Below are 27588 nucleotides of genomic sequence, written 5' to 3' on the forward strand. Positions count from 1 at the left end.
TACCTCTCTAGAAAAACCATTTTTTAAATTTTTTTGATGCTTATTTATTTTTGAGAGAGACAGAGACAGAGTGCAAGCAGCAGAGGGGCAGAGAGAAAGGGAGACACAGAATCTAAAGCAGGCTCCAGGCTCCGAGGTGTCAGCACAGAGCCAGACACAGGGCTCAATCTTGTCAACTGCGAGATCATGACCTGAGCCAAAGTTGGACAGTTAACCGACTGAGCCACCCAGGCACCCCTAGAAGAACCATTTTTAAACAGTATGTGAATATGTACTTGAATAAAATAAAAATTTGCAAGTATATAAACCTGAATTTTAACACTGACCATCTCTCTGTGATGGAATTTCTAATGATACAGTATATATTTCCATGATAGTTTTCAATATCTTATTTGACTATTTAGTAAGCAATTTTATAATCAGAAAAAAAAAGTTGAAAATAGCATGGTTTTGTTAACACACACATGCACATATAGCCTTGTCTTTACATGAGGGTGAAATTTTTCATGGGCTGGAGAGTACTTCCTATGTACCTGTTGTGACTACTTTCCTGACTGACTGGATTGTTTTCAATCCCTGGATATGTAAGTCACAAAGCTAACTTCAGTTAGGAGGTAATGCTTATCTGTATATCACTATTTTCTCTGGACAAAGAGAAAGAAAAATAGAAAGGGGGATAGAGATAAATTTTTATCAGTTTTTGAGGTGGAATTTATGTATAATAAACTGCACGAATTCAAAGTGTAGAGTTCACTGAGTTTTGGAAAGCATATACCTCCATGTAACTACCACCAAATTTAAGATAGAGAAAATTTCCATCAACCCCAAAAGTTCCCTTTTGCCCCTATGCAGTCAATACTGCCTCTACCCACTTTAGGCAACCGGTGTTACGATTTCGGTTACTATAGAGTAGTTTATATTTTCTAAAACTCTAAAAGAATTTCTAAAAGTGTAGAATTAGTGAGTCATATGGTAAATTTATGTTTACATTTTCTAATAAAAAGCTCAGACATGCAATCACACCACTATATTTCATTCTTGGAAAATAGTAGCAGCTAGACAATGAGCCTGTATATCTGATTACTACTGATCCTTTTCTGAATTCAGTTTGGCTACACATTTAATTCTAGTCTAACCCAGACCTTCTCCTATGTATTGCATCTAGTACAAGATAACTGCTTGTTCCTACAGATATCCTGATTATAGTCTTGTTTCTACATCCTTTGCCTAATGATAGAAGTTCCCATTGAAAAATGAACTATATTTTCTCATCCATTGATTTTAAGATTATCCATTTCTTTCTTCTTTTTTAATTTTTTTTTAACGTTTATCTATTTTTTAGACAGAGAGAGACAGAAGGTGAACAAGGGAGGGGCAGAGAGAGAGGGAGACACAGAATCTGAAACAGGCTCCAGGCTCTGAGCTGTCAGCACAGAGCCCGAAGCGGGGCTCGAACTCACAGACCATGAGATCACGACCTGAGCCGAAGTCGGACGCTTAACCGACCGAGCCACCCAGGCGCCCCTAAGATTATCCATTTCATTGCATTGGCAGAATCAGAGATCTAAAAAAGCACTTTTGCATTTCAGCCTTAATACTTGCACTTTGGCATCACCATGAGAATATGCCAAGGCTAAGTTAATGGAATATAAAAGACAAATGCACCAGAGCCAGAAAATCCTTGGTTTCTGAAATGAGGACTGTCCAAATCAGCCAACAGCCAGACAACACACATACATGCAAGTGAACCCAGCCATAATCAGGAAAACTGCCCAGTTGAATCCACACTAAAATGCTCACCTGCACACTCATATTCTAAATGGTTATTGATATGTCACTGAGGTCTGTTAGGTTTTTTTTTAAAGCAGCATTATTATGACAATAGATAACTGATACAGAATGTAATGCTAAAATTCATACACCTTTAAAAAATGATGCTAGGAGTTAGGTCTCTTAGGATAATGTGAAGCTAAGATTAAGAAAATGAACTTTAAATAAGAGTAATGAAGACTTCCCAACCACATTACTACATTCTATTCTCAGATTAATAAAGTCAGAGAAAAGAGATGTAGTATAAAACAGTTTATCCAGGGTTGCCTGGGTGGCTCAGTCAGTTAAGCGTCTGACCCTTGATTTCCGCTCAGGTCATGATTTCTCAGTTCATGAGTTTAAGCCATGTGTTGGGCTCTGCACTGACACTGCAGAGCCTGCTTAGAATTCACTCTTTCTCCCTCTCCCTCTGCCCTTCCCCTGCCCTCTCTCTAAAAATAAATAAACTTAAAAAAAAAAAAACAGCTTATCCAGTATATGAAATTAGTCACATGACTAGGAAGTTGTGAACCCAAAATGGGAACCCTGATTTTTCTGCAATCACAGCAGGTGAACATACTGTCTTTACCAGTCATTATTGCCTCAGGGACTAGAATCTGGTCTTTCTTGTAGAAGACCGGTAGGTCTTAACCATGCTCCATATTTTTCAGTAAGAAGAATTTTAAACATTAAACCTCTCTCTCACAATTTACCTCCAAAAAAGTAGAAAATACAACCATGTGTTCAGGGCAGAACTGCAGCCAGCATTGCTAGTTGGAAAGAAATTAGATCCTAGATCATCACCCAGCTATAGCCACCATGCCTGTATGCAGACCTTCTTGAGTGCACAGAAAGTTCCACCAACCTTGGCTAAAGAACGTTCTCCAGCCTATGGAAAATTGCCCTCTTCTAAACGTGTGTACGTGTGTGCATGCACAATAAAATGGAATAGGCTCTTTTCAGAACCATTTTACTTAAAAAAAACTGGTCAATAATAATTTTAAAAGATGCTAAAAATTAAGAAAATATAGGGGCGCCTGGGTGGCTCAGTCGGTTGAGTGTCAGACGTCGGCTCAGGTCATGATCTCACAGTCTGTGAGTTCGAGCCCCGCGTCCGGGCTCTGTGCTGACAGCTCAGAGCCTGGAGCCTGCTTCCGATTCTGTGTCTCCCTCTCTCTCTGACCCTCCCCTGCTTGCGCTCTGTCTGTCTCTGTTTCAAAAATAAATAAACTTAAAAAATTTTTTTTAAAAATTTAAGAAAATATACATCATCAATGGTCACATAATTAAGATAATATTTGGATCTATAAACTTCTCAATTTTAATTTTATAGGAAAATTTTTATTTTAAACTTAACAGTCTATTTTATAGATTCGTCATAATTTGAGTGTCATTTTGGAAGAATATATGTTCATCTTTTAAGCTTATAAGTTACAGTTGTTTTTCTGATTAAAAGATAATAAATTTTCAAGATATAAAAGCAGGGAAATGATAAAATGAGAATTTTAAATTGTCATGTCTTCTCATTCTTTAAAGCCTTCCCAAGACAACATTTTAAAAATATGTTGCACAAATTCTTGTATGGATTGTTTGTTTTATGTTTTGTGCCAATAGGAAAGAAAAAACTCTCTTTTTCTCTGTCTTTCAATCTCAACAAAGATACTGATACATTAGAAACAAACCAGAGGGTGCTGGGCAACTCAGACGATTAAGAGTCTGACTCTTGATTTCTTCTTTTTTTTTCATTCTTTTTAAATTTTTTTAAGTTTATTTATTTTGAGAGAGAGACAGAGTAAACACAGGGTAGGGGCAGAAAGAGAGAGAAAGAGACAGAGAGAGAGAGAGAGAGAGAAAATCCCAAGCAGGCTCCTCACTGTCAGCACAGAGCCCAACACAGAGCTTGAACCAAAAAACTGTGAAATCATGACCTGAGCTGAAATCAAGAGTCAGACGCTTAACCAACTGAGCCACCCAGGCACCCCCAGACTCAGACTCATGATTTCGGCTCAGGTCATGATCTCATGGTCATGGGATTGAGTCATAAAATAACATAAATGTAAAATAGGATAACACAAAATTTACTTAAGTGTAAAATTCAATAATTTTACATAAAAATTAGAAAGTTATGCAACTATTACCACAATTTATACATTCTATTCAATTTTAGAAATTTTGCAACACCTCAAAAAGGTCCTCTGTGCCCATTTGCAGTCTATCCTTGCTTCCTATCCCAGACCCAGGCAAACATTAATTCACCTTCTATTTCTATGAATTTGCCTTTTCTGGACATTTCATATCATTTGAAACATACAATATGTGGCCTTTTTCACTGGATTTTTTAACTTAGCAAAATGTGTTCAAAATTCATCCAAATTATAGCATGAATCTGTACTTCATTCTTTTTATATGGTCAAATAATATTTCACTGTAGAGATAGAACACATTTTATTTACCCATTCATCAATTGAGGGACGTTTGTATTGTTAAATTTACTCCTAAGTATTTTATTTATATCACGTTATTATATAGGGAACTCATGTCTTCATTTTGTTTTTGGATTTTTCATTGCTAATATAAAAACAAACAGATTTTTATATATTGAGCTCAATATAAAAAACAACAGATTTTTGTATATTGATCTTATATCCTGCAATCTTGATGAACTCAACCCTGATGATTTTTTGTGGATTATTTAGGATTTTTTATGCTTAAGACCATGTCTGCTGCAAATAGAAATAGGTTTGTTCTTTCCTTTTCAATATGCATGCCTTTTTCTTCTTTTCCTTGGCTAATTGCCTTGGCTAGGACTTCCAGTATATTTTTAAACAGAAATGGCAAGAGCAGGCATCCTTGTCTACTCTTGATCTTAAGACAAAAGTTTTCAGTCTTTCACCAATAAGTATGATGCTCACTGTAACTTGTTTCCAGTCTCTCATTTATCACTCTCCATTTTTGCTTTTTGTCCAGTATGTTGAAAACCATTGTTTCACTTTTTTTCTGATTATTTTTGTTCCTTCATAGGAATTTGCGGTAGTCTAAATTAGGGATCCCCAAATATCTCCACATCCTAACCCCCAGGATCTGTGAATATATACCTTATATTGCAGAAAAGTCTTTACAGGTGTGATTGACTTAAGGTTCTTGAACAGAGAGATTATCCTGCAATATTTGGGTTGGCCCAATGTAATTATAAGTGTCCTTATAAGAGAGAAGGAGATGTGAAGATGGAAATAGAGAGAGATTTGAAGATGTCACCCCTCTGCCTTGGAAGATAGAGGAAGGGGTCATAATCTAAGGAAGGAAATATATACAGCTCTAGAAGCTATAAAAACAGGTAAACAAATTCTTCCCTAGAGCCTCTGGAGGAGCATGGCCTTCCAACACCTTGGTTTCATCCTGATGAAACCTATTTCAGACTTCTGACCTCCCAAACTGTAAGATGATAAATGTGTGTTGTGGTAATGTGTTACTGCAACAATAGTACATTAATACAGAAGGTAAATTTTGTCCCTGTTAATCTATCATATGTGGAAATAGAAGAGGCAGAACAATTCCTACCTCATTACATGAAGTCAGCATTACCTAGAAATCAAAGAAGAAAAGTCATGACATGAAACAGAAACTATAGCTCAATATGCCTTTTTAATTTAAATGTGTTTTTAGCAGATTAAACCACAATATAAAACAAGAATAATACACTATGATCAAGTAGAGTTCATCCTAGAAACAGAATTGTGGTTAACTTGCTTCCCTTCCTCCAGACACATGTCTCCAGGTGGCACTCATGAGCAGAGCCTAACAATGAACCAGGTAGCAGATTAGAAACAGGGTTAGCAGAGACCATGCTTCAGTGTCACAGAGCAGAGTCAGAAATGTAAAGCTGAAAGATTTAAATAGACATTATACCAACTGCTTACTGAAGCATAGCTAATATAAAGGAAACAACAATAAGTAGTTTAAATAATCTGCCTTTCTTTTGAAACATGGTCCATAAATAGAAAAAAAAAAACTATTACATCAACAAAATCACAATAAAAATTCAACCACAGAAACCAAAAGCTTTATTAAAGGGCTTGTACTTTATGCATAGATAATGGAGAACCATTTGCAGATTTTAGTTACGTAATAAAAGTTTATAGCCATAATTTCCAAATGGTGTTCAGGTAACTAGGGGATGTGCAAATGATCCACTAAAGTACAGGGAAAAATGTGTTCGAATTTCTATTATATTCATTGTATTTCACAATTCATTTGTTTCAAAATTTGGGTATTCATAACTTACCTTCCCCAAATTTCCTTAATATACAAAGATATAAATGAAGATACATCTTTCAGAGCTACTGCAAAAATATTTCATGGAGAGTGGTGCATAGTCAAAAACAGTTTACAGACTTTGGCTTATAGAGTCCAAGATCACAGAGCCCTCATACTATGGGGTGTCATCCAAGGACACAAAAACAAGGGAGGAAATGGAATAACTAGTGACTCAGCCTCTTCAGTCTGTTCTCTGCAGTGGCTGCCAGCCTCCTTTCAAAACAGGAGTAATCAGCCTTTACATTTGCAGTCATATATTTAATTACTTACTGTCCCTGCAACACCCTCACATATGCACACACTCATGGTGATGGGAGACAGCCAAATTATCTTGTTTTGATGCAAGTATCACACGCTTTTTGCCTGTAAACATCCAATTTAAATATTTTTCCTCACAGGATAAGATAACATAGTTCAGGTGTCATAGAAACCAAAAAGTACATCATGTTTCTACGGTTGACATCAGTTTCCTATGGCAACTGGATAGTACAAGTTCATCTTCAGAGGCAAAATTTTAATCTCTACCTCAGATACTTGAGCCTCCCCATCCAATAAATGAATGAATAAATATTACAGTAAACACCAGCAACATACTGTAGGGATATGCATTGAAGGGAAAATATTTCTATACAATGGTTTAGGGAATCAGGGAATCCATTTAAATAGAAAAGTTGACAAGTTTAGCTTTCCTGTCAGGCACACACCTGTGTTCCAGCCCCAGCTCAGCATACTCATACAAGATGTTTACAACATATGCTGGGTCTAAAGGGGATCTCAGAATCACCCAATCCTAATTCCACTCTCATTTTCACATGGCACCTAATGATGCCAGTTCTCAACAAGGGGGAGAATCCAAGCATATCTGAGACATTTTTGTATCCCTATAGTAAGTGCCTCAGGTATGAATCACATGGCAGAAGGGATCAGAACACTTCCGTCTACCTGCAGTTAGAACCCTTACTCATAAACACACAGACAAGGGTTACTGGGAACTCCAAATACCAGAAGCTGGTTTTCAGACATCCCTGCCAGCACATGCCTTTGCTGAAGATCTCTGCCTCTGTGGAATATGTACTGCATCTCAGTTATTGTAGAAATTAGATTGTCATAGAAGTCATAAGATTAAATTCTCCATCCTCTGACATCCTAAATTATCTTTAGAGCCAGAGCCTAGAACCATAACTTTGTCACTCAAAATACCTGTATGTTTAAGGAAAAGAAATATTTACAGGATTTGTCTGTATTAAATTATGTCATGACAAATAAAAACTGATAAAATCAAACCTGCCACAAAAGGAGGAATAACAAAGTAAATGATGGTATATTCAGAAATTAAATTCTATGTATCTATTACAAAGATGAGGCCAATCTAAATGTACTAACACAGAAAAATAGTAAAATAAAATCAGGTCACATCTGCTGTTGAAAACAGTATGGAGATTCCTCAAAAAGTCAAAAATAGAAATACTGTATGATCCAATAACTCCACTACTGGTTGGTATTTACCCAAAGAAAATCAAAACACTAATCTGAAAAGATATATGCACCTCTATGTTTATTGCAGCATTGTTTACAGTAGTCAAAATATTGAGGCAACCTAAGTGTCCATCAATAGACAAAAGGGTAAGGAAGATTTGGTATATATATTGGAATGAAGAGCATGGACTATTATGCAGCCATAAAAAGGATGAGATCATGCCATTTGCAATGACATGGATGGACCTAGAGGATATTACACCAAGTGCGATAAGTCAGACTGAGAAATACCATGTGATTTCACTCATATGTGGAATACAAAAAATAATAATAATAATAAGCAAATAAAAAGCAGAAGCAGACCTATAAATACAGAGGACAAACAGGGTTGCCAGAGAGGAGGTGGTGACGAGGTGAGCACAGTGGGTGAAAGGGAGTGGGAGGTACAGGCTTCCAGTTATGGAATGAATAAGTCATGACAATAAAAGATACAGCACAGGGAATATAGTCAGTGGTATTGTAATAGCATTGTATGGTGACAGATGGTAGTGATACTTATGGTGAGCACAGTATAACATATAGAAAAGTTGAATCACTATGTTGTACACCTGTAACTAATGTAATATTGTGGGTCAATTATACTCAATTTTTTTTTAAAAATCAGGTGAAAACATGTATGATGCATTAAAAAAGATGTTGTAGGTACACTTTCAAGGGAGTCAACCCTAGCACGTCGCAGTCATGGTGTGGTGCGGTAGCGTGTGGTTCAGAAAGTATGGAAACTTCATTGATAACCTAAGACTCTTCACCAGGGGAGGAAGTGGTGGAATGGGTTACCCTCGTTTAGGTGGAGAAGGTGGAAAAGGTGGTGATGTCTGGGTTGTAGCCCATAAGAAAATGACTTTAAAACAACTTAAAGACAAATATCCTCAGAAACGGTTTGTGGCTGGAGAAGGAGCAAATAGTCGTGTTAATGCACTGAAAGGCTCCAGAGGAAAAGACTGTGAAATTCCTGTACCTGTGGGTATTTCAGTAACTGATGAAAGTGGTAAAATTATAGAAGAACTCAATAAAGAGAAGGACAGAATTTTGGTAGCTGAAGGAGGTCTTGGTGGTAAATTACTTACAAATTTCTTACCATTGAAAGGCCAGAAACGAGTCATTCACCTTGATCTAAAACTTATAGCTGATATAGGCCTAGTAGGATTCCCAAATGCAGGAAAATCCCCTTTGCTAAGTCAGGTTTCTCATGCAAAACCTGCAATCGCAGATTATGCATTTACAACATTAAAGCCTGAACTTGGAAAGATTGTGTATAATGATTTCAGACAAATATCAGTAGCTGATCTTCCTGGTTTAATAGAAGGAGCGCATATAACAAAGGAATGGGCCGCAAATTCCTCAAGCATATAGAAAGAACTAGACAACTACTTTTTGTTGTCGATATTTCTGGATTTCAGCTTTCTTCCCAAACTCAATACAGAACTGCCTTTGAAACCATAATACTTCTTACAAAAGAGTTGGAATTGTACAAAGAGGAACTTCAGACAAAACCTGCACTCCTGGCAGTTAATAAAATGGACTTGCCAGGTGCCCAAGATATGTTCCATGTGCTGATGAATCAACTCCAGAATCCTAAAGATTTTTTGCATTTATTTAGAAAAACATGATTCCAGAGAGGACTGTGGAGTTCCAACACATCATCCCCATCTCTGCAATTACAGGAGAAGAAATTGAAGAATTAAAGAACTATATAAGAAAATCTCTGGATGAACATGCCAATCAGAAAAATGGTGCATATCATAAGAAACAGTTGCTTAATTTACAGATTTCTAATACAATATCTTATAATGAGCCACCACCAAATAATGGTGTTACTAGTCCCAGATAGATGTAATTTAAATCTATTAAAAATGATATCAAGGGGGAAAAAAAAGAAAAGGATGTTGTATGTTTCTTCTTAATACGTGATTGATTACTGGTAAATGCACAGATAAAAGGACTCGAAGGGTAGGTATACACTAAACTGTTGAAATAGTTGCATATAAAGGTAGGAGAGTAGCACTATGGGAGGTTTAGTGAAATGAAACTTAAGAATTCCTTTAATATTAAATATTTCACAAAGAAAACCAACTGATGTTTAATGTATGTATATTACAGGCATACCTCACTTTATTGCATCTGGCTCTTTTGCACTTCTCAGATACTGCAGTTTATACAAATTGAAGGTTTGTGGCAACCCTGCATCAAGCAAGTCTGTCATTTTTCCAGCAGCATTTGCTCACTTTGTGTCTCTGTCACATTTTGTTAATTCTCACAATATTTCAAACTTCTTCATTATTACCATATTTGTTATGGTGATCTGTGATCAGTGATTATGACTCACTGAAAGCTCAGATGATTAGCATTTTTAGCAATAAAGTATTTTTTAATTAAGCTATGCCCATTTTTTTAGACATAATGCACACTTAGTAGACTACAGTATAGTATTAACTTTTATAAGCACCGAGACAACAAAAAAATCATTTGACTTGCTTTATTGTAATATTTACTTTATTATCGTGGCCTGGAGCTGAACCTGCAATACCTCCAAGGTATGCCTGTACTGATTTTATAAACAACGGAAATTTATTTCTCACAGTTCTGGAGGTTCGGAAGTTCAAGATTATGGCACTAGTAGCTTTAGTGTCTGATGAGAGCCTGATTCCTCATTGACAGCCATCTTCTTAATGTAACCTCACATGGCAGAAGGGGTATGCCTGTCCTTTTAAAAGCATTATACAAAGGCAGGAAAAGATAAATCTGGCATATGTGAAAGAAAGAACCAAATAAGTATAGCGATTTTAATATCAGACAAAATAAAATTCATGGTGAATAGATTTCCGTGGATTTACAGGACCGTTTTAAAATATAAAAGGAACCACTCATAACAAACTTTTATGCACCCCAAAGCAAAAATTTTAATTTATAGATAGAATCTGCTAGAACTGCAACAAATTAAAAATCCATACATACAGTAGGAAACTTTAAAACACGACTCTTAAAAATGAAATGATTAATATATATGTTATGGAGAGCCAGAGAGTGGACTATTTGGGTTGAATTGTGTCCCCCCAAAAAAGATAAAGTCTTAACCCATGGTACCTGCAGGTGTTAAAATAGGGTCTTTGCAAATATAATCAAGTTAAGATGAAGTCATTAGAGTGGGCCCTAATCCAATATGACTGGTGCCCTTATAAGAAGAGGAGATACAGATAAAGAGATATATTTAGGAAGAATACCAAGTAACAATGAAGGCAGGCTTTATGCTGCCACAGGCCAAGGAATGCCTAGGGATACCAGAAGCCCGAAAAGGCAAGAAAAGATTTTTCTCTCTAGGCTTTAGAAGGAGCATGGCCCTACTAACAACACCTTGATTTCAGACTTCTAGCCTTGAGAACTTAGAGACCATGAATTTCTGGTTTTAAGCCACTCCATTTGTGGTTACAGCAGTCATAGGACACTAATACAATGCTCTTCATAAAGTTGAGAAAGTTTTCTTCCATTTGAATGTTTTATTCAGAATGTTTTATTTTTGTATGAATATAATTTATTGTCAAATTGGCTTACATACAACACCCAGTGCTCATTCATGCCATTTGCAGCAATGTGGATGGAACTGGAAGGTATTATGCTGAGAGAAATAAGTCAGTCAGAGGACAGATATCATATGTTTTCACTCATATGTGGATCTTGTTTTATTTTTTATCATGTACAAGTGTTGAATTTTTTTGTTTTTATTCTGCATAGATTGATAGGATCATATAATTTTCATTTTTAGCCTGTTAGCATGATGGGTTAAAATGACAGATTTTTACATATTGAACCAGACTTTCATCACTGAAATAAACCCCATTGTATGTAATTATTATTCTACATTGCTGAATTACATTTGCTGACATTTTATCAGGAATTTTCATCAATATTCATGATGGATATTGGTATATAGTTTTCTTTTTTATTCTGTGTTAAGCTTTTGTATCAGTCTAATATTAACTTCATAAAAAATTAGGAAGTGTTCTCTCCACTTCTATTTTGTGGAAAAGATTGTATATAATTTGTATTAATGTTTCATTAAACATTTAGCAGAATTCTTCAATGAAATTATCTTGGCCTGGAGATTTCTTATTTGAGAGGTTTTTAAAATAGACTTTATTGTGATGAGCACCAGGTGTTGTATGGAAGGAAGTGTTTAATCACTGTATTGTACTCCTGAAACTAATATTACACTGTATGTTAACTAAGGGGAATTTAAATAAAAACTTTGTTTTTCCTTCTACAAATTTTTATTTAAGTTCCAGTGTAATAGGAGTTTCAGGTGTAGAATTCAGTGATTCATCACTTCCATACAATACCCGGTGCTCATCACAACAAGTGCACTCCTTAATACCCATCACCTATTTAGCCCCTCCCCTCCACCCACCTCCCCTTTGGCAACCATTGGTTTGTTCTCTATAGTTAAAAGTCTGTTTCTTGGCTTGACTCTCTTTTTTTTTCACCTATGTTCATTTTTGTTTCTTAAATTCCACATATGAGTGAAATCATATTTTTGTCTTTGACTATTTCGCCTAGCATGATACTTTCTAGTTCCATCCACATCATTGCAAATAGCAAGATTTCATTCTTTTTTATGGCTGAGTAATATTCCATTATATAATTCCATTACATTACATAATTCCTTTATACACACACACACACACACACACACACACACACACACACTTCTTTATTCATCAGTTGGTGGACATTTGGGCTCTTTCCATAATTTACCTATTATTGATAATGATGCTATAAATGTCAGGATGCATGTGTCCCTTCAATTCAGTATTTTTGTATCGTTTGGGTAAATACCTAGTAATACAATTGCTGGATGGTAAGGTAGTTCTATTTGTAACTTTTTGAGGAACCTCCATATTGTTTTCCAGAGTGGCTTCACTACTTTGCATTCCCACCAACAATGTAAGAGGGTTCCCCTTTTTCCACATCCTCTCCAACACCTATTGTCTCCTGTCTTGTTAATTTTAGCCATTCTGACTGGTATGAGGTAAAAATCTCATTCTAGTTTTGTTTCGTATTTCCCTCTTGATGAGTGATGTTGAGCATTTTTTAATGTGTCTATATTAGCCATCTGTATGTCTTTTTTAGAAAAATATCTATTCTTGTCTTCTGCCCATTTTTAACTGGATTATTTGGTTTTTGGGTGTTGAGTTTGATAAGTTCTTTATATATTTTATATACTAACCCTTTGTCAGATATTTCATTTGCAAATATCTTCTCCCATTCTATAGGCTGCCTTTTAGTTTTATTGACTGTTTCCTTCACTGTGCAGAAGCTTTTAATTTTGATGTAGTCCCAATAGTTTATTTTTGTTTTGTTTCCCTTACTTCAGGAGACATATCTAGAAAGAAATTGCTATAGCCAGTGTCAAAGAGGTTACTGCCTGTATTATCCTCTAGGATTTTGATGGTTTCCTGTCCCACATTTAAGTCTTTCATCCATTTTGAATTGTGTATGGTGTAAGAAAGTGGTCCAGTTTCATTCTTTTGCATGTTGCTGTCCAGTTTTCCCAACACCATTTGTTGAGGAGACTGTCCTTTCCCATTGGATATTCTTTCTTCCTTTGTTGAATATTAGTTGACCATGTAGTTGTGGGATTATTTCTGGGTTTTCTGTTATGTTCTAATTGATCTATGTGGCCATTTTTGTGCTGGTACCACACTGTCCTATCTTGATCACTACAGCTCTGTAATATAACTTGAAGTCCGGAATTCTTATGCCTCCTTTTTCAAGATTGTTTTGACTATTTAGTGTCTTTTGTAGTTCCATACAAATTTTAGCACTGTTTGTTCTAGCTCTGTGAAAAATGCTGGTGGTATTTTGATAGGGATTGCATTAAATGTGCAGATTGCTTTGGGTAGTATAGACATGTTAACAATATTTGTTCTTCCAGTTCATGAGCATGGAATATCTTTCCATTTCTTTGTGTTATCTTCAATCTCTTTCATACGTGTTTTAAAGTTTTCAGAGTACAGATCTTTCATCTCTTTGGTTAGGTTTATTCCTAGATATCTTATGGGTTTGGGTACCATTTTAAATGGGATGACTTCCTTGATTTCTCTTTCTGCTGCTTCATTATTGGTGTATAGAAATGCAACAGATATCTGTATGTTGATTTTGTATCCTGTGACTTTACTGAATTCACGTATAGTTCTAGCAATTTTTTGGTGGTCTGTAGGTTTTGTATATAGAGTGTCATATCATCTGCAAATAGGGAAAGTTTGTCTTCTTCCTTGCAGGTTTGGCCTTTTATTTCCTTTTGATGTCTGATTGCTGAGGCTAGGACTTGCAGTACTATGTTAAAAAACAGTGGTGAAAGTGGACATCCCTATCTTCTTCCTGACTGTAGAGGAAAGGCTCTCAGTTTTTCCCCATTGAGGATGATATTAGCTGTGGGTTTTCCATATATGGCTTTTATGATGTTTTGGTATGTTCCCTCTATCCCTACTTTGTTGAGGGTTTTTTATCAAGAATGGATGTTATACTTTGTCAAATGCTTTTTCTGTATCTATTAAAAGGATCATATGGTACTTATCCTTTATTTTATTAATGTGGTGTATTAAATTTATTTGCAAAGATTGAACCACCCTTGAAGCCCAGGAATAAATCCCACTTGACTGTGGTGAATGATTCTTTTAATGTACTGTTGGATTTGATTTGTTAGTATTTTATTGAGAATCTTAACATCCATGTAGTTCTCTTTTTAAGTGGAGTCTTTTTCTGGTTTTGGAATCAGGGTAATACTGGCATCATAGAATGAATTTGGAAGTTTTCCTTTCATTTCAGTTTTTTGGAACAGGCGTTAACTCTTATTTAAATGTTTGGTATAATTCCCCTGTGAAGCCATCTGACCCTGGACTTTTGTTTGTTGGGAGATTTTGGATTACTGATTCAATTTCCTTGCTGGCTCTGGGTCTGTTTAATTTTTCCATTTCTTCCTGTTTCAGTTTAGTATGTCTCTAGGAATTTATCCACTTTTCCAGTTTGTCTAACTCATTGGCATATAATTTTTCATAATATTCTCTTATAATTGTATGTATCTCTATGGCGTTGGTTGTTATGGCCCCGCTCTCATTTGTGATTTTATTTGAGTTGTTTTTCTTTTCTTTTTGATAAGTCTGGCTAGGGGCTTACCAATCTTGTTAATTTTTTCAAAGCACTGGCTTCTGGTTTCATTGATCTGTTCTACTATTTTTTTTTAGCTTCTATATCGTTTATTTGCCCTAAACTTAAGTATTTCCTTTCTTCTGTTGGCTTTAGGCTTCACTTGTTCTTTTTCTAGCTCTTTCAGGTGTAAGGTTAGGTTATTTATTTGATATTTTTCTTGCTTCTTGATATACGCCTGTATTGCTATATATTTCCCTCTTAGGACTGCTTTTGCTGCATCCCAAATGTTTTGACCATTATGTCTTCAAAAATATGAAATACTTCACAAATTTACATGTCATCCTTGCACAGGGGCCATGCTAATCTCTGTATCATTCCAATCTTAGTTTATGAGCTGCCAAGGAGAACACTAAATAAAATCTTTTAAGAAAGAAAGAAAATAGACTTTGAGAATAGCTGTACATTCACATTAGAACTGAGAAGGTAGTGCAGAGTTCCCATATACCCCCTCACATGGTTTCTCCTATTATTAATTTCTTATGTTATTATGGTACATTCATTGTAATTAATAAACCAATATTATCACTTTATTATTTACTAAAGTATATACCGTATTCAAATTTCCTTGGATTTTACCTGATGTGTTTCTGCTTCCAGATCTCATCCAGGATACTTGTATTTATTTGTTATGTCTCCTTAGGACCCTCTTGGCTGTGAAAATGCCTCAGATTTTTCTTATTGGTGATGACCTTGACAGTTTTAAAGCATATAGGTCAAGTGTTTTTCAGAATACCCTTCTATTGGAATTTTTTATAATTTTTAAATCATGATTAAACTAGAATTATTGTTTTTCTTTTTTGGGGACACAACAGATAAATTCGCATTTTCATCACTTTGTATCAAAGGTTAATATACTCTCAACATGACATCACTATTGCTACTGACATTGATCACTTAGCTGAAGTGGAATTTGTGAGATTTCTCCAATGGAAAGTTGGTTTTTGTCTCCATTCCCCTTGACATACTGTATTTGGGAAAAGAAATTCACTACACTCAGCAGCCTATACTTTAGGTGTAGGGATTTATGCTCTCCTTTTAGTGCAAAGTATCTATACAAATCACTTAGAAATTTTATGCAAGAAAAATTGTGCTCTCTTTTAGTTCATTGAGCATCCTTATGACAGTTGTTTTAAATTTCTTTGTCTGGTAACTCATATACCTCCATTTCTTTAGTGTAAGTTTCTGGAAATTTATTTTGTTCCTTTAATTTGGCCATACTTTCCTGTTTCTTTGTATGTCTTCTTATTTTAAATTAGGACTTTCACATGTGAAAGTCTTTATAGTCTGGCTTTGTATAAGGAAGATCTTCACCAGTAAGCCGAGCTTGAATTCTGGAGACCTCTCAAGCCTTTTCTGGGGATGCATCTTTTCTGGGCTTGTGTGCAAAATGTTGTAGTTGAAGAGGTTTTCCTGTTTGTTTCTACTCAGAAATTTCCTCTGATGTCTGTTTGCAGTACTAAAGCCTTTCTGGTGTTGTACCAAGCTGTGGCACATGAGCTCTACCTAGTGTCTATCTTCAGTACTGTGGATTATTTGGTGTTAGACCATGAAGTTATTTCCTTTGTTCTCAGCAGTCCCCAACCTGGTGCCAATTCTTGTCAGTGTTTTGATTCATGTAAGAGAACACTCTAGTCCCTGATGCAACCCCTGAAAAGTCAGAATGTTGGATGTATATTCCACTCTTCTCTTTCCCTCCCTGAGAAGAAGCCAGACATTGGAAATGTTCTCACTATCACACTGTGCTGTACCAGAGGTAGGAGCTTTGGTGAGTAAATACCATCAATTTTCTGTCTTCAATGTAGTTCTTCTTGGACATATACTTCATATGTCAGGAGCTTCTTAACTGGTTTTCATGAAAGTAATTGATCTGTGCAATGTTATGGTCATGTCTCCATCGGGTAAAGGGGATTTGGGGCTTTCTATTCTGCTATCTTGATGACAGTAATCCACTAACATTCCTTTTAATACGGATGTGGAGATGTCTATTGGGACTTCACTGAATTTATAGATTATTTTGAGAACATATAACTTTATAAGTTTTTCCTCATGTCACCAATGTAGTGTTCATAGTTTATTCATAATACTTAAATGGCAGTAATCACAACCTTGAAAGTTATGAAATTTCTCTCTCATTTCTTAAAGAAATGGAAAAGTTTAGACTTTTCCCTTACATTCTAAATACAAATCTGTGAAGAAACACAAGTAACTATTCCAATTAAAAATATTTTCACAATGAGAGTTCAATTTTGCCATCCTTTCATTAAAAATAAACCATTGCAGAGAATTTCAGTTCTGCCAAAGTAAAGTAGCCCTACTCCTCCCAGGACCTACCCATAAAAGAAAAAAATCTCTGGATATAACACAAAAAAAAGCATAGGAAGACTCTGAAAGGAATTAAAAAGAAGGCATACTACAAAGGTACCTTTAGACTTGAAGAAGAACACATTAGTGAGTTCCCTGGGTGTCTTTGTTGCCTTTCCTCTATCCTGGACAGAACATTTCATAAGGGTGTCTTTGTTGCCTTTCCTCTATCCTGGACAGAACATTTCATAAGCCTTGAAAACAAACCCACCAAAAGGCAGATTCTAAAAAAGATTCCAAAAAAGCCTGTTCTCCTTAGTGAAAGAGTGACATAACAATAGAAAACCTTTTTGGCAATATCTACCCTATTCCACCCAAACACCAATGGTAAAACAGTACCCCTCCCAGCATGGTTTCAGTAGGTCAGAACAGGAAGTTGATCTCTCATCCCATCCTGCCCTTGCCCCCACAGAAGTAGGCATCAGCACTCAAATTTCCACACCTGCCTCTGGTAGTATAGGAGGGGCACAGCAGGAAGCTAATCTTCTCTTCCCCATCTTGCAGAAGGTGGCAGCGTCCTGATTCCCTGGCAATGCTAGTATCAGCAGGTTCCAGCAGCCTTTTAAGCCTCCACCCCACACAGCATCAATGAGACTGAACAAAGTGATACAAGCTGGAGCCATTTAGCAATCCACTTTACTCCCAGCAGGAAATTGGGCCTTCACCCTTAATCCTGCAGTCTCATGCAGCATCAGCAAGACTACACAAGGGCAGGTAACAAGAGGTGGAGATAGTGTTCTGCCCATCTTTTGCCAGTATCAGTTTGGAAGTGTTCCCTCCTTTGCAGTATTTTAGAAGCATTTAAAAAGGATTGGAGGCTTGGTATTAATTATCAGTTTGGGAGAATTCACCAGTGAAGCCATCTGGTCCTGGGATTTTCTTTGATTTTGATTATTGAATCAGTCGCCTTACTCATTATTGCTCTCTTCAAATTTTCTATTTATTCATGGTTCACTCTTGATAGGTTGTGTATTCCTATCCATTTCTAATAGTTTATCCAATTTGTTGGCATTTAATTATTCATAATAATCTCTCATAATCCTTTTTATTTCTGTGGCATCAGTTGTTATGTCCTCTTTTGAATTTCTGATCTTATTTATTTGACTCATCTTTTTTTCTTAGTCAAGGGTTTGTCAATTTTGTTTATCTCTTCAAAAAAACAGTTCAGTATTGTTGATTTTTTTGTATTCTCTATTTCATTTACTTCTGATCTTTATACTTCTCCTCTGATCTTTATTAGTTATTTCCTTCTGCTAACTTTTGGCTTACTTTGTTCTTCTTTTGCTAGTTTCTTGAAGTATGAATTTGTGTTACTTATTTGTGAGCTTTTCCTTTTTTTAGTAGGCATTTATCACTATAAAATTCCTCTTAATATTGTTTTTGCTGCATCCCACAAATTTTGCTATGAGTGAAAAAGCAACTTACAGGATGTGAGATACTTGCATACCATATATCTGGTAAAAGCTTAATATCCAAAATATATAGGGAGGTCCTACAACTCAATAGCAAAACAAAAAAAAAAATCCAGTAGTCCCCCCTTACCCACAGTTTAACTTTCCACAATTTTAGTTACCTGTAATCAACTGCTGTCCAGACGCAGATGATCCTTTGTCTGACACATTGTCAGAAGGTCAACAGTAGCCTAACACTACATCACAAGGCCTATACTGTTCACCTCACTTCATCTTGTCACAGAGGCATTTTGTCATCTCATCTCATCACAAGAAGATATTTTGAGAAAGGGAGAGAATACAGTCCCATAACATTTATTACAATATATTCTTATAATTGTTCTATTTTATTGTTAGTTGTTATTAATCTTTCACTGTGCTTAATTTATAAATTAAACTTAATAATAGTATGTATGTATAGGAATGGTATAGTATATATAGGATTCAGTACTATCTGCAGTTTCATGTATCCACTGGAGGTCTTGGAATGTATATCCTTACAGATAAGGCAGTACTATCTGTAGTTTCAGGTATCCACTGGGGGTCTTGGAATGTATATCCTTACAGATAAGAGGAGACCACTATAACACAATTTAAAAATGGGAAAAGGGGGCTTCTGGGAAGATGGCGGCGTAGTAGGACGCTGAGCTCACCACGTCCTGCGGATCACTTAGATTCCACCCACACCTGCCTAAATAACCCAGAAAATCACCAGAAGACTAGCAGAACAGATTATCCAGAGCCAAGCATAGACGAGAGGTACATGGAAGAGGGTAGGAAGGGCGGAGAGGCGGTGCGTGCTACATGGACTGGCAGGAGGGAGCCGGGGCGGAGGGGCAGCCCGCCGGCAAAGCAGAGCCCCCAAGTCTGGCTTGCAAAAGCAGAGGGGCCGGATGGAGTGTGTTCGGACAGCAAGCAGGACTTAACATCTGGAAGGTTATAAGTTAACAGCTCTGCTGAGAGAGCGGGAGGGCTGGAGGACAGCGGGAGGGAGAGGACGACAGAGCGCAGCTTGGTGGGGAACAAAGGCGCTCACCAGCGCCATCTCTCTCACCCATCCCCCAGCCAAAATCCCAAAGGGAACCAGTTCTTCCCAGGGAACTTGATGGCACCGCGCAAACACCCAACGCTGTGCTTCTGCGGATCCATCCCTCCGGTGGGTCTGACTCCCTCCCGGTGCCGCAGGGCCCCTCCCGAAGTGGATCTCCGAAGGAAAACGAGATGAGCCTGGCCCTCCTGCCCCTGTGCACCTTGCTGATCTGCCCCAATTAATACACCAGATCCCCAGCACCACAAGCCTAGCAATGTGCAAGTAGCCCAGACAGGCCATGCCACCCCACAGTGAATCCTGCCCCTGGGGGAAGGGAAGAGAAAGTACACACCAGTCTGACTGTGGCCCCAGCGGTGGGCTGGGGGCAGACATCAGGTCGAACTGCGGCCCCACCCACCAACTCCAGTTATTCAAGACAACACAGGGGAAGTGCCCCGCTGTTCCGCACCACTCCAGGGACTATCCAAAATGACGAAACAGAAGAATTCCCCTCAAAAAAACTCCAGGAAATAATGACAGCTAACAAACTGATCAAAAACGATTTAAACAATTTAACAGAAAGTAAATTTAGAATAATAGGCATAAAATTAATCGCTGGGCTTGAACAGTATAAAGGACAGCAGAGAATCTAATGCTACAGAGATCAAGACACTAAGGAACAGTCAGGAGGAGCTAAAAAATGCTACTAACGAGCTGCAAAATAAAATGGAGATGACCACAGCTCGGATTGAAGAGGCAGAGGAGAGAATAGGTGAACCAGAAGATAAAGTAATGGAAAAAGAAGAAGCTGAGAAAAAGAGAGATAAAAAAATCCAGGAGTATGAGGGGAAAATTAGAGAACTAAGTGATGCACTAAAGAGAAATAATCTACGCATAGTTGGTATTCCAGAGGAGGAAGAGAGAGGTAAAGGTGCTGAAGGCGTACTTGAACAAATCATAGCTGAGAACTTCCCTAATCTGGGGAAGGAAAAAGGCATTGAAATCCAAGAGGCACAAAAATTCCCTTCAGACGTACTTGAACCGATCTTCTGCACGACATATCATAGTAAAACTGGCAAAATACAAGGATAAAGAGAAAATTCTGAAAGCAGCTAGGGATAAACGTGTTCTAACATATAAAGGGAGACCTATAAGACTCGTGACCGATCTCTCAACTGAAACTTGGCAGGCCAGAAAGGAATGGCAGGAGATCTTCAATGTGATGAACAGAAAAAATATGCAGCTGAGAATCCTTTATCCAGCAAGTCTGTCATTTAGAATAGAAGGAGAGATAAAGGTCTTCCCAAACAAAAACTGAAGGAATTTGTCACCACTAAACCAGCCCTACAAGAGATCCTAAGGGGGACCCTGTGAGACAAAGTACCAGAGACACCGCTACAAGCATGAAACCTACAGACATCACAATGACTCTAAACCCATATCTTTCTATAATAACGCTGAACGTAAATGGACTAAATGCGCCAACCAAAAGACATAGGGTATCAGAATGGATAAAAAAACAAAACCCATCTATTTGGTGTCTACAAAACTCATCTTAGACCTGAGGACACCTTCAGATTGAAAGTGAGGGGATGGAGAACTATCTATCCTGCTACTGGAAGTCAAAAGAAAGCTAGAGTAGCCATACTTATATCAGACAAACTAGACTTTAAATTAAAGGCTGTAACAAGAGATGAAGAAGGGCATTATATAATAATTGCAGGGTCTATCCATCAGGAAGAGCTAACAATTATAAATGTCTATGCGCCAAATACAGGAGCCCACAAATATATAAAACAATTACTCACAAACATAAGCAACCTTATTTATAAGAATGTGGTGATTGCAGGGGACTTTAACACCCCACTCACAGCAATGGATACATCATCTAGACACAGGTCAATAAAGAAACAAGGGCCCTGAATGAGACATTGGGTCAGATGGACTTGACAGATATATTTAGAACTCTGCATCCCAAAGCAACAGAATATACTTTCGAGTGCACATGGAACATTCTCCAAGATAGATCACATTTTGGGTCACCAAATAGCCCTTCATAAGTATACAAGAATTGAGATCATACCATGAACACTTTCAGACCACAATGCTATGAAGCTTGAAATCAACCACAGGAAAAAGTCTGGAAAACCTCCAAAAACATGGAGGTTAAGGATCACCCTACTAAAGAATGAATGGGTCAACCAGGCAATTAGAGAAAAAATTAAAAAATATATGGAAACAAATGAAAATGAAAATACAACAATCCAAACGCTTTGGGATGCAGTGAAGGCAGTCCTGAGAGGAAAATACATTGCAATCCAGGCCTATCTCAAGAAACAAGAAAAATCCCAAATACAAAATCTAGCAGCACACCTAAAGGAAATAGAATCAGAGCAGCAAAGACACCCCAAACCCAGCAGAAGAAGAGAAATAATAAAGATCGGAGCAGAAATAAACAATATAGAATCTAAAAAAACTGGAGAGCAGATCAATGAAACCAAGAGCTGGTTTTTTGAAAAACTAAACAAAATTGATAAACCTCTAGCCAGGCTTCTCAAAAAGAAAAGGGAGAGGACCCGAATAGATAAAATCATGAATGAAAATGGAATTATTATAACCAATCCCTCAGAGATACAAGCAATTATCAGGGAATACTATGAAAAATTATATGCCAACAACCTGGACAACCTGGAAGAAATGGACAAATTCCTAAACACCCACACACTTCCAAAACTCAAACAGGAGGAAATAGAAAGCTTGAACAGACCCATAACCAGCGAAGAAATTGAATTGGTTATCAAAAATCTCCCAACAAATAAGAGTCCGGGACCAGATGGCTTCCTTGGGGAATTCTACCAGACATTTAAAGCAGAGATAATACCTATCCTTCTCAAGCTCTTCCAAAAAATAGAAAGGGAAGGAAAACTTCCAGACTCATTCTACGAAGCCAGTATTACTTTTATTCCTAAACCAGAGACCCAGCAAAAAAAGAGAACTACAGGCCAATATCCCTGATGAATATGGATGCAAAAATTCTCAATAAGATACTAGCAAATCGAATTCAACAGCATATAAAAAGAATTATTCACCATGATCAAGTGGGATTCATTCCTGGGATGCAGGGCTGGTTCAACATTCGCAAATCAATCAACGTGATACATCACATTAATAAAAGAAAAGACAAGAACCATATGATCCTGTCAATCGATGCAGAAAAAGCATTTGACAAAATTCAGCATCCTTTCGTAATAAAAACCTTCGAGAAAGTCGGGATAGAAGGAATATACTTAAACATCATAAAAGCCATTTATGAAAAGCCTACAGCTAATATCATCCTCAATGGGGAAAAATTGAGAGCTTTCCCCCTGAGATCAGGAACATGACAGGGATGTCCACTCTCACCGCTGTTGTTTAACATAGTGTTGGAAGTGCTAGCATCAACAATCAGACAACAAAAGGAAATCCAAGGCATCAAAATTGGCAAAGATGAAGTCAAGCTTTCACTTTTTGCAGATGACATGATATTATATATGGAAAATCCGATAGACTCCACCAAAAGTCTGCTAGAACTGATACATGAATTCAGCAAAGTCGCAGGATACAAAATCAATGTACAGAAATCAGTTACATTCTTATACACTAATAATGAAGCAGCAGAAAGAGAAATAAAGAAACTGATTCCATTCACAATTGCACCAAGAAGCATAAAATACCTAAGAATAAATCTAACCAAAGATGTACAAGATCTGTATGCTGAAAACTATAGAAAGCTTATGAAGGAAATTGAAGAAGATATAAAGAAATGGAAAAACATTCTGTACTCATGGGTTGGAAGAATAAGTATTGTTAAAATGTCAATACTACCCAAAGCTATCTACACATTCAATGCAATCCCAATCAAAATTGCACCAGCATTCTTCTCGAAGCTAGAACAAACAATCCTAAAATTCATATGGAACCACAAAAGGCCCCGAATAGCCAAAGTCATTTTGAAGAAGACCAAAGCAGGAGGCATCACAATCCCAGACTTTAGCCTCTACTGCAAATCTGTAATCATCAAGACAGCATGGTATTGGCACAAAAACAGACACATAGACCAATGGAATGGAATAGAATAGAAACCCCATAACTAGACCCACAAGAGTATGTCCAACTAATCTTCGACAAAGCAGGAAAGAGTATCCAATGGAAAAAAGACAGTCTCTTTAACAAATGGTGCTGGGAGAACTGGACAGCAGCAGGCACAAGAATGAAACTAGACCACTTTCTTACACCATTCACAAGAATTAGCTCAAAATGGATAAAGGACTTCAATGTGAGATAGGAAACCATCAAAACACTAGAGGAGAAAGCAGGAAAAGACCTCTCTGACCTCAGTCACAGCAATTTCTTATTTGACACATCCCCAAAGGCAAGGGAATTAAAAGCAAAAAGGAACTATTGGGACCTCATGAAGATAAAAAGCTTCTGCACAGCAAAGGACACAATCAACAAAACCAGAAGGCAACCAACGGAATGGGAAAAGATATTTGCAAATGACATATCAGACAAAGGGGTAGTATCCAAAATTTATAAAGAGCTCACCAAACTCCACACCCAAAAAACAAATAACCCAGTGAAGAAATGGGCAGAAAACATGAATAGACACTTCTCTAAAGAAGACATCCAGATGGCCAACAGACACATGAAAAGATGCTCAACATCGCTCCTCATCAGGGAAATACAAATCAAAACCACACTCAGATACCACCTCACTCCAGTCAGAGTGGCCAAAATGAACAAATCAGGAGACTATAGATGCTGGAGAGGATGTGGAGAAACGGGAACCCTCTTGCACTGTTGGTGGGAATGCAAACTGGTGCAGCCACTCTGGAAAACAGTGTGGAGGTTCCTCAAAAAATTAAAAATAGACCTACCCTATGAGCCAGCAATAGCACTGCTAGGAATTTACCCAAGGGATACAGGAGTACTGATGCATAGGGGCACTTGTACCCCAATGTTCATAGCAGCACTCTCAACAATAGCCAAATTATGGAAAAAGTCTAAATGTCCATCAACTGATGAATGGATAAAGAAATTGTGGTTTATATACATGATGGAGTAATACGTGGCAATGAGAAAGAATGAAATATGGCCCTTTGTAGCAACGTGGATGGAACTGGAGAGTATTATGCTAAGTGAAATAAGCCATATAGAGAAAAACAGATACCATATGTTTTCAATCTTATGTGGATCCTGAGAAACTTAACAGAAAACCATGGGGGAGGGGAAGGAAAAAAAAAGAAAAAAAAAAAGAGGTTAGAGTGGGAGAGAGAGCCAAAGCACAAGAGGCTCTTAAAAACTGAGAACAAACTGAGGGTTGATGGGGGGTGGGAGGGAGAGTAGGGTAGGTGATGGGCATTGAAGAGGGCATCTTTTGGGATGAGCACTGGGTGTTGTATGGAAACTAATTTGACAATAAATTTCATATAATAATAAAATAAAATAAAAATGGGAAAAGGATTTAAATACACATCTCTGTAAGGAAGACATACAAATGGTCAACAGGTATGTGAAAAAATGCTCACTGTCACTAATCAGGGAAATGCAAATCAAAACCACAATTAAGTATCATCTTACTCCTGTTAGGATGACAATCTTAAAAAAAGAGAGAGAGATAACAAGTGTTAGCAAGAAGGTAAAGAAATGAAACCCTTGTACACTATTGGTGGGAACGTAAAATGATGCCACTATGTAAAACAGTATGAAGGTTTCTCAAAAAATTAAAAATAGAACTACCATATGGTCCAGAAATCCCACTTCTGTGTATTTATCTGAAGGAAATGAAATCAGGATTTCAAAGATATATCTGTTCTCACATGTTCATGGAAGCATTATTCACAATAATCAAGAAATGGAAACAGCATAAATGCCCATTTACAGAAGAATAGACCAAGAAAATATGATATATACATACATAATATGAAATTCTATTCAGCCTTAAAGGAAAAGGAAGGAAATCCTACCATTTAGGACAATATAGATGGACCTGGGGGACATTATACTAGGTGAATAAGCCAATAACAGAAGGACAAATACTACATGATTCCACTTATATGAAGTATCTAAAATCATCAATTCATAGAAACAGAGTAAAATTGTTGTTCCCAGGGTCTGGGGCAAGGGGAAATGGGGTATTGCTGTTCAACAGGTGTAAAGTTTGAGTTAAACAAGGTGAATAAGTTATAGAGATGTGTTGTACAACATTGTACCTACGGTTAACAATACTGTACTTTGTACTTAGAGAATTTGATGAGGGTAGATATCATGTTGTGTTCTTACCACAATAAAAAACAAGACAGGAATTATTTTTGTCAGTAATTAGTTTAAATGTAAACAGATTAAGCCCTTAAATAAAAGGCTGAAATTAACAAGTGGGTTTTTAAAAAGCATGATCCAATTATATTCTGTTTAGAAGAGACATACTATAGATATGTTTAAAGTAAAAGGATAGAAAAAAAGTGTTTTGTGCAAATAGTAATCAAAAGAGGGCGGGGGTGGATATACTAATATCAGACAAAAAAGACTTTAAAAGATGTCAAAAACAAGAAAAGGACACTATTCATAAAATTATCAGAGTGCTATAGCAATTAGAAACATATACCCACATCAAAAACAAAGCCCCAAAATATAGGAAGCTAAAATTGACAGAATTGAAGGGAGAAATAGTGAATTCTACAATAATAGTTGGGGGCTTCAATATCCCACTTACAAAAATGCAAAGAACAGTTAGGTAGAAGATCAGAAGGGAAATAGAGGCCTTGAGCAACACAATAAACCAATTATATTTAGTCAATATGCAGAGCACCCCATTCAACAACAATGTCAGAATACCCATTCTATGCACATGAAACATTCTCCAGGATAGACCATATGTTAGGCCACATAACGATTAATATATTATAAAAGTGAAATTATGTTAAGTATTTTCTTTGAACACAATGGGAAAGAACTAGGAATCAATAACAGAAGAAAAACTGGGAAATTCCCAAATGCATACAAATTTTAAAATACTAAAAAAATAAATAATGGGTAAAAGGAAAAAGCACAATTAATATTAGAAAAAACATTAAAATGAATGCAAATGGAACACAACACACCAAGATTTATGAGGTACAGTGAAAGAAGTGCTCAACAGGAAATTTATGGCTATTAATGCCTATATTTAATAACAAGAAAAATCTCAGGGCTCCTGGGTGGCTCAGTCAGTTAAGCCTCTGACTTCAGCTCAGGTTATGATCTCACAGTTTATGGGTTCAAGCCCCATGTTGGGCTCTGTGCTGACAGCTCAGAGCCTAGAGCCTGCTTCTGATTCTCTCTCTCTCTGTCTCTCTCTCTGCCGCTCTAGTGCTCATGCTCACTCTCTCTCTCTCCCTCCCTCAAAAGAAAAAAAATAAACATTAAAAAAAATTTTAATAAGAAAAATCCCAAATCAATCACCTAACTTTATAGCTTAATGAGCTAGAAAATGAAGAGCAAGTAAACCCAAAGCTAGAAGAAAGAAATAATAAAAATTAGAGCAGAGATAAATGATAGATATATAAAAACAATAAAGGGAACTGACAGAACCAATAGATGGTTCTTTGAAAAGATAAAAATAACAAGCCTTTATCTAAACTGACAAAGACAAAAGAGAGGACTCAAATCATTAGAATTAAAAAATGTTATGGGCTGAATTGTGTCACACCAAAATTAATGTTTTAGTCCTAGCACCTATTCGCTCAAAATGTAACTATATTTTGAGATACAACCTTTAAGGAGGTAATTCATTTGAATGAAATCATTGGGGTGGGTCCTAATCCAATATAATTGGTGTCCTTATAAGAAGGGGAAATTAGGGCACAG

The 27588-nt window shown here is 36.8% G+C and overlaps 2 protein-coding genes and 1 non-coding gene across 4 annotated transcripts in view; 2 read left to right on the plus strand and 1 right to left on the minus strand.

The window, feature by feature from the left end:
• LOC106985471 (small ubiquitin-related modifier 2) overlaps positions 1–27588 on the plus strand; it is a 148555-nt gene that overhangs the window by 91900 nt on the left and 29067 nt on the right. The gene's annotated exons all lie outside the window — the stretch shown is intronic.
• On the plus strand, positions 8019–9520 carry LOC106985470 (GTP-binding protein 10-like). Its single transcript, XM_053201504.1, is given in 3 exon segments — positions 8019–8971; positions 8974–9255; positions 9258–9520. Coding segments are annotated over 3 exon segments (1146 nt in total). The 5' UTR covers positions 8019–8340; the 3' UTR covers positions 9491–9520.
• LOC113597859 (U6 spliceosomal RNA) lies at positions 15109–15212 on the minus strand. Its single transcript, XR_003418602.1, has one exon. It is a non-coding gene; the product is annotated as a U6 spliceosomal RNA (small nuclear RNA).

This window comes from Acinonyx jubatus, chromosome X (genome assembly GCF_027475565.1).
Source record: "Acinonyx jubatus isolate Ajub_Pintada_27869175 chromosome X, VMU_Ajub_asm_v1.0, whole genome shotgun sequence".
NCBI lineage: Eukaryota > Metazoa > Chordata > Mammalia > Carnivora > Felidae > Acinonyx > Acinonyx jubatus.